General features: G+C 38.4%; 1 protein-coding gene across 1 annotated transcript; it reads right to left on the bottom strand.

Annotated features, from left to right (window-relative positions):
- Positions 1 to 7,310: 7,310 nt before the first annotated feature.
- Positions 7,311 to 8,937, bottom strand: bhlhe23 (basic helix-loop-helix family, member e23). The gene has a single exon (XM_082146472.1). It carries the CDS (start codon positions 8,657 to 8,659, stop codon positions 7,976 to 7,978), a length of 684 nt encoding a protein of 227 aa, XP_082002598.1. The 5' UTR covers positions 8,660 to 8,937; the 3' UTR covers positions 7,311 to 7,975.
- Between the last annotated feature and the right edge of the window lie 4,071 nt (positions 8,938 to 13,008).

The raw sequence follows: 13,008 nt of genomic DNA, 5'->3' as shown, positions 1-13,008 counted from the left end.
GAGGAAGTGGACTGGCTGCCCTGTGTGTCAGCTCACATACACTGACAAACCGGGAGACAACCACTTAATCTCTCATCCTTCCTCTCTTGTTCTTTTACACAGCTTTTAAAGACTTGGCAAGCCCACCTGCCTCAAGGCCTAAAGCAAAACTTTCTCTGTATTTTTATTTGCTTAAATATGAGTCAGGCTAAATTTGAAACATTTGTGGCATAATGTTAATGGTAGCACTTTACAACAAGGTTCCATTTGTTAAAATATGTTAATCTGAGCTAACAATGAAAAGCACTTCTAAAGCAATTATTAAGCATAGGTTAATCATCCAATTGTATCTGTTAATATTGTTTAATGGACCCTGAGCTCATATGAACTAACAATGAACAGTTATCAATGTTAACAAAGATTAATAAATACTGTAACAAATGTATTGCTCATGTTAGTTAATGCATTAACTAACATTAACTAATAGACCTTATTGTAAATTGTTACCATTTAGTTGAACTTAATCGAAACTGGATTATTCCTTTATCTGTGCAATTAAAAAGACCGAAAATAAAGATGCTGATTCTGAATATTGCAGCTGGTTCTGCTAGACTACACTAATATATATTTATAAAATATCTGAATGGACCTTGGTATTCCTCCTTAGGATCATTAACCTTCTTTTCTTCTTCTCTCTGCCCCTCGGCCTCATCCAGCAGTAATTCTATAGTTTAAATGCATGGTGTCAGATGCCTTGTGGCGATGGGTGAGGGTTCTGGCCTGCATGCCATGTTAAGAGAGTTAGCGGGCATATAGACGGGCAGCGCCGCCCTCCCGCATCCACGTCTGATTAGAGTAACGAACAGAGGGCTGGTCCGTCATGCCGCATTGTCCCTCACGTCGGCCTGAATCACATGGCTCCTCGGAACCAAATGACTTAGTCGGTCATCGTATACGACAAACTGGGCCGCAAGCAGGGGGGCTGCGATGATGTCATAGACCCACCGAAGGGGATCCCCAGCACCTGAATACATGGACATACAGTACAAGATATGGAGAAACAAACAAAAACAGCACTAAAAGGACATAAAAATAAGCTAATTATCTCATACAGACCATCTGTACCCTCTAAATCAGCATTTCAACCCGCGCTCACGCACACGCAGGTCTATTGAGGGTCATCACATACAGACGTACTGCTTTATGCACCCTTCCAAACTACCTCTTCTGATTCCAGGGGCCTCTGACACTAAGCCTGAGTGCCTTCCAGTGTCTGTTGTGCATAAACAAGCATAAACCTGAGTGAGGTTTCCAGCAGTCCGCCCCCATCTCTCCTTTGTTGCTCTCGGCCTGTTTGCATCGCCGAAACTCACAGTCCCAAACATGTGTGTGCAGCTATATGCGAATGTACATGAGCGAGGCCAGAGCTGTGATGTGCTTCCTCAAGAGCTTAATGTCTCTCAGCAGTGCTGTCAGAAACACTCGGCAGAGTCCGGCACTTAAGGGCATATGTTTTTCCCTCTCCTCAGCCGCCTGGAAAGAGCGACAAACACACACAAACAGAAGCTCCCAGCTACGGTAATGAAATCATTCTGCAGTGAACCCACGGAAAAGAAGGGCAAATACTGTAAGACGTGAGAAATAACTGTAACCCTATTATAAACAACTTGTATTAGGAGGCTGATCCAGAAGGTGCACTTATCAGCAACGATATATGCCATAAAACATAAATCAATAGGTTTGCATGTTAGTCTGATTACATGTCTGAATTAAAGAAAGAGCAAATTATATTTTCTCGTGAGAATAAAGTTTTGCAATACACAATATAAATGCTCAGATTACAAATAATATGAGCTTTACATATAGTGCCTATCTTTCTCTATAAGAAACGCTCACAAACAAATAAGCCTTTATATAGTTCAGCTGATCAGGTGCAGGACAATGAATGAAGCATTTAGGAGTCTTACTTAATTAGTTGACCAATTAGATTCACTCTAAAAATGGTTGTTTAGAAGCGCTTCAGCTCATTGAGTGCATTGCTAATAAATCCTAAAGTAGGCCTATACATCACAGTTCCTGTTTCATTTCGATTCAGACCAAAAAATTAATTGCAGTTCAGTGAGGGAGTCAAAGTAAACGACTCTGAAAGAATTCACTGAGGGAGTGAGTCTGAATCAAATTGCCATATATTCCAGGTACATACTGCACAATTTTAGCCCTGAATTTCACTTGCCAACAGTTCCCAAAAAAGGAAGCAAATCGGTGCTTGTTCACGTGAGTGACAATCGCTTTGTGTGTATTATCAAAGACACAAAGCGATAGTCACAAGCACCGATTTGTCTCAGATTTTGGGGATTTTTTGACAATTTTTTTGAACGATTTTTTTGCAGACGCCCATAAGATATGTAGCATACTAAATATCTGGACCTGTCTGCAACTCAGTCATGCAGTGTGAAATGTGTTTTTGACTGGAAATTACATCGGCGATGACCTACAGCCAATAAGAGAGTAAGATACAGGGCAAGGGAAAGTTCAGGGGAAGGAGTCATTGCCTGTGTCCCAATTCAGAGGCTGCATCCTTCGAAGGCCACGACTGAGCATTGTTAAATGGGACGGTCTAGCCTACGGAGGACTATTCTTGCCGCAAACTGTGACAGATCCAGTTGATGAGTGACTGTAATGTTTTTACTGGACTTTTTGTAAAAAATAATATTAAACTGTCTGAAAACAAAACAGGGTTCACAAACTATCTAAATATGTTCACCATGGTCAATTTCTGTATATAATACAGAGTATTAACTATAATCTAATCTTAGTAAGAGATGTCAACATTTGAACCGCTTTAAAGTTTTTATTTTTTACATTTGTATCATTAGATATTTGAGTAAGCTGAAACCCAATAGTTACGTTTAAAAGTGTAATTTGTCAATTTCTCTAAAAAAAAATCCTGTTGTCACTGGTGCGCAATAAAATATTGGGTAGGCAAGGCCACGAAGGATCCATCTGTTGTATCCTCCATTTCAAGGGAAACGATGGCCACATTTGGAGGCCGTATTTAAAGGAGCCTTTGAATTGGGACAGCCTTCGTCGCGCCGTGGGAACACAATCAGCCTTCAAAGTGATGCGAAGTACCTCTGAATTGGGATGCAGCTAAAGTCTAGTGTGATCGCGGCTTCATGCGTGATCTTACGTTATTTCCTGTATCACTTGCGTGTGTTTGGTTGTGAAACGTAGCAGGCAGAGAAGTCAGTGATTCTTCCTATTGAAATGTTGTGTAATGTGTGCTATCACCTATCTATCACCAATTTGAATCTATCACCATCGAATCTATCACCAATTCGTCGTGTAATGTTACACCAGTCATGTAGTGTGAGAAGAACAACGATCCGACGACTTTGTATAGTGCTCCCCGGCAAATCATATAGTGTGTTACTGTCATTACATGGAAATTCAAGGCTGTTTGGTGATTCTTTTGACAGACTCATTAAAAAGAACCAGTGCATTTGAGTCATTTGTTTGCGTATCAGACATCTGGCTGCTGGAAAGACTGAAGCGCATCTAATGGCATATTCTGACAAATATGTTTGAAGAATAGGCGGTATAGTTTTACATAACTTACAGATCGTCTTGTCAGAAAGTGTTGTTTTCATACTTCAAATAAAAGTCAATGTTGTCTGGCGATATCAGTGTTAGACACAGCATTCTCAATATCTGTGTTCTGTAGCCATTTTCTATTGTGCCCGATAAAGCACAGGTTTGGTTGGCTAGTTTGTTGTGGCCACCAGTGTTGGGGAAAGTTACTTTTAAAAGTAATGGGTTTCAATATTGTGTTATTCCCTAAAAAAGTAACTTATTACATTACTTAGTTACATTTTATGGAATGCACTAAACACTTTTACAAATGCTGCTATCTCTTATGCATCGTTTGCACTATACAATGTAAACATATGTAAACCCTCATGTTAAGTGATGTTTTTATTGTACGTATTGTATTTTATTTATTTTTAATACTTGTCTTGTGTTATGTTGGTGTTTTACACCGTGGGTCTGAGGGAAACGGAATTTCAATGTCCTGTACAGTAGAATTGACAATAAAGTTACTTTTGCATTACTTTTTCTCACCTAGGCTAGGCTCACTTGCTTTTTTTATATAACAAAGAAATCACACAAAAGTTGTATTTTCAGCAAATGTAAAGTCCCTTTCACACCAAAAGTAAAATAAATAAGCCTCAGGCTGAAGGAAATGCACATTCACACCTGTACAGTAGAGGGCGCAGCTCAAACAAACCAAAATCAGCTGTGCTGACATTCTGGATTGCATAAGAATAGGATGCAGGAGAAGAAAGTTCAACACTCTTAAGGCCAGAACATACCTGATGGTCGGCCGTTGGGCAATGTCGGGTGGATTTTGACCATCGGTCGGCTTAGTTTTTTCGGTGTGTACTTTAGCAATAAAAAAATTAAACACAAATGTTATGTAATTTTTTTCTCATTTGCATGTTGAGATGAATCATCAATGGTCAACAGCAAAGAAATTGGTTAATAAAGTGAGATTAAATACATAAAGTATATTTGTATTATTTAACATATTTAATTATTGCAGGTTTGCGTAATATTCTGAGTTTGCATTTCACTGTTTTTATTCATTTTGAGGAATACCGAATAGGTTTTTGTGAAAGTAAGATGAGTAAATACATGCTCACATTAGAACTATAATATTCATCATGTTTACACACCGCACACACCGCCTCTGCACTTACTCCTGATTTCCCTCAACATGGGGACAGGAGAGGTGTCAGTCAATAAATGGGAAAACAGTAACTTGCATTACTTACTTGAAAAAGTAACTCAGTTATTTTGTTGTAAATTACTGTAAAAAGTGATCAGTTGACTTAGCTTAAAAAAATTTTTTTGAGGAAACCCCTTGCATTAAAATGATTAAGTATATAAACTTCATGCTTAATCGAAAAAATGAAGTAGCCTAATGTGGAATTGTCAAGTATAATTGTCAAATAATTGTAAGGCAACGGGTTTACTAAGTTTTTTTAGGTAAGTAAACAACACCTTTTTACAGTGTGTTTTAATTTACTACAGGCTAGGCTATGTATTTATATTTATTGTTATAGCCTATATTTCTTTTACTTCCCCCAACATGTATCGCTTCACATAATTAACTATTAACAATTTTTTTATTTTAATAGGCTTAAATAATTAATTAATTGATAGGCTTAATTAATTTAATAACATAGGCTATATGTTTTGTAAGTAACGTAAATATCCGACAATAATCGACTCTGTGAATCTCATGATTCTCGCCAGTAGGTGGCGATAAACGAGCGTCTTTTAATGAGCTATTTGCGAGTCATCATTATATATTTGAACTGATTCGTTAAAAACATCGATCATTTACAAATCAATTCATTCGCGATGAATACATTTTCCAGAAAGCTGATGTCTAAAGTCTTGTGAGTAAACATGCTGTAGGCTCTATACTTTTTTTGTGCAAAACCTTTTTTTTTTTTTTTTTTTAGCTATTTATAAGTTCTTTAAAACCAGCGGTCAAGCAAGAATCCTCAACAATTATCAGAAACAAATCTTTAAACAAGTTTAAAAGAGCAATAAATAAATAAACTCCATTACAGCAGTCAAATTTGTATAGGCCTCATCCACACCAATTAGATTAAATCAAGAGTGATTAAGAAAACTGAAACAGCAGCTCGCTTGTCACTCTAAATCGCCGCTTCCTTCCTTGTCAGAAGTGTTCAGTGGTAAGTCTTGTGTCAGGACAGCGCCGGTTCGACACCCCACTGGGAGTGATGATGACCTTTCATTTAACGCAGCGCGAGCTCAAGATCACTTTCTCCCGAGTGCACACTTAGTGGACAGGTACAAAGACTGAAGCTCGTTATAAGTGATGGAAGAATGCTAGGGGAATCCTATCTTTAAAGAACACTTTTCATTGTAATAACCAACACAAACTTTGAGAACTGTAGATAATAAATACACGTTAAAATAGCGGGTATTCAAAATATCCTCGTGCATAGGGTCATGCTCCTGTGATATGTAAAATAAATATTAGCTCATTGCACGAAATGGGAGCGTTTTCTATTTTGGAAAAAGATTTTAAACATTCCCTCAGACAAAAAATATGCAAATAAGTTCATTAAATTTCATTATGCAATTTAACAAGTGTGAATAATTTGTATTGTGCCATATCGAGCTATAGCCTACGTAAACATTTGAATGCATTTAAAAGGTAACGGGATTGAGGATTTGAACGGAGTTAGTCACTGCCCTGGGCCACGGTGTTTTTCTAAAGAAAATGTGACCATTAGAGAAGGTGGAAAGACAGCGTGGAGATAGACCAAAACAAAACTAAAAAATACAAAAAAAAAAAGATCAAATAGAATTAAGTTAAGCTACTAGATTGTTTATGTGTCATAAAGAATGCCTATAATACCATAAGACAAAGTTGGTGTCATCTTGTCTTTGTTAGCGGCACTGTTTATGTTTATTGGGGAAATAAAAGGCACATTTTTCGTGCCATGTCCCAGGAGTGTATTATATTTTTTTCTATTACATAAATTATTATTGAAAATCAGAAGTCAAAAAAACAAACAAAAAAAAAACAGCAGTCTACATGCATACATTAACAAGTAAAAATATATTATCTTTCAAATGTATTATCATTTAATTCGTACAAATATTTGAACGCGCAAAGCTTTATATTTCCCTCCTCTGATGGTAATAGACTGTGCTGTGCAAAACGATTAAAAACGATATTCTCTGAGGCTAAACAAACATCAAGAAGAACAGTCCAAAACGAGGTGATATATCGATTCAATGTTAGATCAGTGACAAAGGTCTGGTTTGGTTAAAGAGCAGTGTGTATGAAACTGTCTTTGCTGCGCTCATGCATTATCAGGCTGTGGACGACAGGCGCTGAAATCGTGTTAATAAGTGGAAGGGCTATAGGTTACAGAACACTGCCGATTCACGATCACACAAATACTCAAGGACAGGACCCTCCGGCCCCGGGGCGCTTCCGCCAGCAGGCCCCGTCTTACCAGTGAAGACCAGAGACCGGTCTCATTTATTACAACTTCAATACACATTAGAATCGTGACACAAACCTTCAATAGGCCTACATAGATTGAACCTAAGCGTGGCAGACTTTTTTGTTGGTACGTACACGTGCTAGGCCCTGTTTACTAACAGCAATACCAATCACTGAAGCTTTAATTTTGGTCATTTAGGACCATCAATAGTGACAGACTTTTTAAATCATTTAATGGTTATGAAATGAAAAAATTAATTGAGTTTGGGAAAAAAAAACAGAGATGGTCATAGATATATGTTTTAATTATAAAGACATATAAACAATAGGCTATACAGTATGAAACTCATGTCGCAACGAGACCAGATGCTTTGTAGGCTTGATCAAGTAGTTCTTCACAGTTGTACAATACAATCAAGTGAATTGTGCAAAAACAAAAACAAAATCTTTTTAGGCCAAACATCTGAGAATGTTACACCGTTTTAATACACTGATGGAGGTGAGACTTCATCTTCCGTTTATTAATTTCTGACAAGCAGGTTAAGAAATTATTGTAGTGTGGGAAATTGCAGTAAATTGCATAGTTCACCAACAACGTAAGAGAAAAGGTTTGAATTAAGAAATAAATCCTCCGCAAGCTGTGAGCAAGTAACATAGAATTTCTTTATGTTTGTTTGTTTTTCACACAAATAATCATTTTTAATCCTTGGGGGGAAAAGCAGAAAGGCTTTAGAAATTGAGGGGTTTAAAAGCTTATTTCAGTAATACTGTGTGCCTCAGTTAGTTAACATTTTTTGTATTATCTAATAAATCAGGATGACACATCGTAGTTATTTAGACACGTAGGGCTTTTGAATCAGACCTAAGCTCATTCCCAACAAAACCGTTCCAATTCAGACCAACATAAGGATGAAGCAGGAAGAGTTCAGCCCGTGGAAGTCAAGGCTTGTCGTTGCAGTGTTTGAACAGATTGGACGGGGTCCCGGAGAACGAGCTGCATTTCTCCGCGCAGGTGGCCAGTGCCGTGCTCGAAAACGGATACACGGCCGCCTGTCCGAAAGGAGCGAGCGAGGTGGGAATCGGCGAAGTTATAGTCTGTCCTTGGTTTAGATAAGCCACCAACCGGCGCATTTCCTCCAGCGCCTGCGCCTGCATTAGGATGTAGTTTTTTGCAAGAAGCAAAGTTGCGATTTTAGAGAGTTTTCTCACGGACGGACTGTGCGCGTAGGGAATCACAGACCTCAGGCCGTCCAGCGCGTCATTGAGGTCGTGCATGCGTCTGCGCTCGCGCGCGTTGATGCTCAGCCGGAGAGATCTCTGCTCCTTCGGCTTCTTGGCGAGAGCGCCCGGGTGCTTATCATCGTCGAAGCCCGCGCCTCTCTTTCGAGACTCGAGGTGGTCGAAGCCGTCGTCTTCGTCGCTGGTCTGCTCTCCGCCACTTTCGTTTGACTTTCCCGTTTGACCGGAGAGGAAATCCGCGGCAGGTGTGAGGGAGAAGCGGGCAGGACTCCCAGTACCGTGGCCAGCGCCGAAGCCGAAGGCGGACTGTCCGTAGCGCTGCGTCAGGTCCAGCAGGGTGTCGTTGCTGATCGATTTCAGCAAGTTTTCTTCGCCGGCATTCATTTTGGAGAAAATAAATAAAACGAAAACAAAAAACGGACCGGATGGAAAACTTTCGAGCGCGCTCTTGAAAGCTTCCTCGCGCTGTCTTCTTTCTTTTCTTTCGTTGGTGTCCTCCAAAGGGCTGTTGTTGAAAATGAAGTCACTTTTTGATAGAGATCTTTCTTCCCCTATCACGTCGAGCACTCGCGTAACGCTCTTCCGCGCAGACAGTGATGTTGTGTGCACTTTAGACGCCTCGTCTGAACTTGCGCGCGTTCTTGCAGTGCGTCTTGCCCTCGCCCTGGGCAGATTGAGACTGGCTCGCAGTTCTACACGCCAGTGAGTAAAAGCGCGAGGCCCCGCGGGATTATCACTCTGTCCAATCAGGAGGGCGTTTTAATTAAGAAGATTGGAAACTGCCATGCTCCTAAATTCAACTATAGCAATGATAACTGCTGAACAAATGATGGTATAATGTAATACAGGGCAGGCGCATTGTAGTGAACAGCCATTGTATTATTCTGTAATCTACTGTATCAGTTATACGCCAAATTAACGCAGTATTGCCACAACGATATCTTAACTAATGATCAAAATAACTTGTTTTATAGTGTAAAAAATGTTTCTGCCACGTTCAATCTTTTTGGTGACCCTAATTTGGTTACAAATTTAGGCTATCTTTTAAGGAATCGGCCTATTGTATCACTTAATATATATATATATTTATTGTACCGTGGATACAAAAAGTTTTCCAATACACATTTTAGAGAGGTTCAGTTAGAAATCCTACAACTTGATCAATATTAGCCTTTGGGTTTCCTCATATATGTTCTGATTTAAAAAAAGAAAGAAAAGGTTTTGGTCTTCATTGTAAAAATAAAATAAAATATCTGTGGTTAACATTACTAGAAGAGACACACATTTACACACACAGTCAAACCTCAAGCACGAATTGTAAAGAAACTAACAAGTTGCAACATAAAGACTACAACTATGGACCTGCTTGAGAATTCAATATTTACTGTAGTATTTATCTGTACTATTGAATAGATCTTTAAGTCTCTTTAAGTAATTTTAACCACAGACCTTATTTTACTCATATAGCCTACAGCTAAAACCCATACCAAATACCTGAGGGAACCAATAGAAGTCCCGGGTTAGCCAAAAAGGGACGCGATGTTAATTTGAATATAGACAACACATTTTAAGCAATACAAATGGCAACGTTTTCTCTAGCTCAAAAATCTTAACAATAATATTTTTCTTTTTACCGTGCAGGCAAAATTATGTTAATTGCATCTGACCTGACGTGTGTCTCTTGTTGAACACGGAGGAAAAGAATGAGAGAGAACACGTGCTGTGAGGGATTAATCTCATCGCCAAAATTCAGCTTCAGCACCTTTAGCCAAAATCCAAGGATAGGTTACTTACAACAAATGTGAAGAGGGCCAAAAATCTTTGCAGGTTGGTTGATTCTTTAACGCCTTTCTGGTCGTTTATAACACAGTTCGTGGGATTCTGTGTTTCAGAAACAAAAATATAGCCTAATTTTAAACCTATTAAACAAACTGCAACTATCATTTAACAGTTGTTTTAATTTAAACTCTTCCTAGAAAAAAATTAAACATTCAAAGAGCCAATCAAAGGAAGAAATTGATCTCTTTATTAAACAATTAATGCAAAGATGATGCACCGCCATCTTGTGTTCATTTCAGAGAAGTACAATTCCAAAACAAAGAAAACATCAAGGAGTTATTAGAGTAATTAATACACAATTAAAATCAATAAAACACTATTTAATGTTGATAATCCATTCAAATGTTATTAAAGATACCCTGAGGTGAAAATCAAGTTTTTAATGTTGTTTGTATTTCTATGTGGTGTTTTTAATATTACAAACCATGTGCAAATTCATCAGTCAACACTATTTTCTCCTTAAAACTGCAGTTTACCAAAGACTCTCAAAAACGTGGTTTGAAATCGCCCCTTCCTACGTTGCTTATTACATCCGAGATCAAATGACACATCCAAGATGATATCATCGTGCTAATCATGATCTGGCTAACTCGGTTCTTCGAACACACTTGCCGGATAGGATTAGTATCGCTGGATTGAGTTATCTGAGATAATAGCGCGTTCATGCGCTGGTTTAAAAGGGGATATGTATCGATAGTAGAAACATTGATCAGCAACGCTGCTATTGGCTGCTCAGCGTGGCCAAAGAGCGCGCTCAGTTTTTCTCCTCAGCAGAGCAAGAACTAATAGTTAAAAGTTTATTCGGAATTTTAATGTTTTAATCAAAACGCCAGGGAACACCTCAAAGTCTGCAAAAGCCAGGAGAGAGGGCTGGTAAAAAGTAGCAGACAATTTAAATCCGTTAGAAGTGGCCATGTTAGATGTTTTTATCACTTATTAGCCTATATTTTTGTATTTGAATAATTGCATAATTACTTTGTTCATTGTAATGTCAGAGTCACCAGAACATGGGAACAAACAAAAGTGAAGAAGTACAAAAATATTCTACATAATGGTAATTTTTAGTTATATTATAGTCTCTTTTATAAAAGACACTGTTAAATAAATGGTTGTCTGTTTATAAAAGCAACCAAGAAAAAGGCTGAGAAAAAAGAAAGAAAAGATCTTAGTAGCCTACACTGTAAAATAATTTTTGCTGCATTAAATTAAGGCAGTATAGTCATTTCAACTGTTAAATCTTGAGTAATGATGAATTGCTTTGAGTTGTGAAAGTGAAAACTGATAAACTTATGTTAATGTAAAAATATTTTGCCATGAGTTATTGATCACATTTTTCCCGAGTGTAGTTCATTGTAATGACATTGTGTTTTCCTCTTTTGTGCACTTTTACATAATACACCAACACTTGTATCTGTTCCCAAGAAAGTGGTGCTGAAATATGTGCAGTAAGTGGACATTTTCTAACTTTCCAAAGGAAAGAAAGTATAAGACTTTGTAATGTCCATTTGTTTCCATTGCACTGGACAGTGAATAAACCCTCTCAGATAACTGTCATATGGAGGAACTAGCCTACCTGCAAGTGCATAAATAACTTTACTTAATTTATACTTGTATGCTTTATGGCTGCAATATAAGTTGCAGGATTCCACATCTCCAGAAAGGCCTACAGAAGAGTCTGCACAGACAGAGGAGACATAGGGCAGAGGCAGAGACATATTTGTCTTTTATTAAACATTTAATGAAAAGTGTTTTTTTTAGTTTTTTTTGGCAATGTTGTGTAATATGGCACATGCAGCAGTGTCACAGGCCCTGTCAGGTGTGCAACCCTCAGACTTTTCAGACACTGAAATCTTCCCTTTAGTTAGCCAAAGTTCATTTCATTGTGTGCCCTTGTCCTGGCTAGAGCTGCATTGTAACTGGTTTGGGTCAGGGAATGGGGTCATAAAACACCTTCCTGTTCACATAATCCCCTTCATTGAGACCTTGATGGCAGTCTATGGTACCAATCACGTTAGTGAAGCCTGAGTGACACATGGTAATCGGCATGGTCATGATTGCATGATCTTCATAAAAAATTATGATAGCCAAAAAAAAAAAAATTTGCTTTAAAAAAAACTACTTTACAACATTGGTTCTTAAGTGGCTTGGAAATGCCACAAAAAACCCTAAAACTGTTTTTTAAACCTAAAAGCGCCAGGTAAACTCCGAATGACACGACAGACAGCACTTAACATCAAGTTCTCCGCATCTCCAATAGTGTTTAGGAAAGAGCCACTCGCAAATAATCTTAGGGCAATGCAAACAGTTTGTGCTGTAGTTAAAGCCCGACTCCGACAAGTCGAAAATAAATGTGCGTTTCCAACAAATTAATAATGTAAACGACAATCTCACGAGTCACGAGAAAAAATATAAATCTCAGAAAGTGCACTATCGCGCTGCGCTGGACTTCCCGTATCAGCTCCGCTTATGAAGCCACAATCTAATCCTGTTTACATGAAATAAGCCTGCTCCCGAGCAGGTTTAAGTTTACGGACCTGTTGCTATGACAGCAAGTCCAGGATGAGCGTCGAAGAACCAAACAATCCAAGATCATGCCAAATCGTCAACAATCAAATCCAGCTAACTGAGTTAGCGACGTACGAAGAACGGGCCCCTGTTCTCCAAGTCACAAACATGTTGTAACCAATCCTGTCAACTTGCGGGCGGGCTTTAACATATCATTATATATTATATGCTGCCCGGTTACTAGGTTACCATACCACCATCATCCGCTGAACAACTTGAATGAAACGCACCTAATTCTCATTTGTTTTTTTGCGAACTTTGAAAAGATTCGCTTCATGTTTGGATGGAAACCCAGCCATTGCAGTGATATGTCTTCCTATATGGTTATT

Source organism: Leuciscus leuciscus (genome assembly GCF_965113295.1).
Source record: "Leuciscus leuciscus genome assembly, chromosome: 18".
Taxonomy (NCBI): domain Eukaryota; kingdom Metazoa; phylum Chordata; class Actinopteri; order Cypriniformes; family Leuciscidae; genus Leuciscus; species Leuciscus leuciscus.
Note: the sequence above shows the minus strand (reverse complement) of the source record. Positions and strands in the feature narration are given on the sequence as shown.

Excerpts from the sequence above, each read along its gene's own strand:
- bhlhe23 (XM_082146472.1), bottom strand. The coding sequence starts at position 8,659 with ATGAATGCCGGCGAAGAAAACTTGCTGAAATCGATCAGCAACGACACC.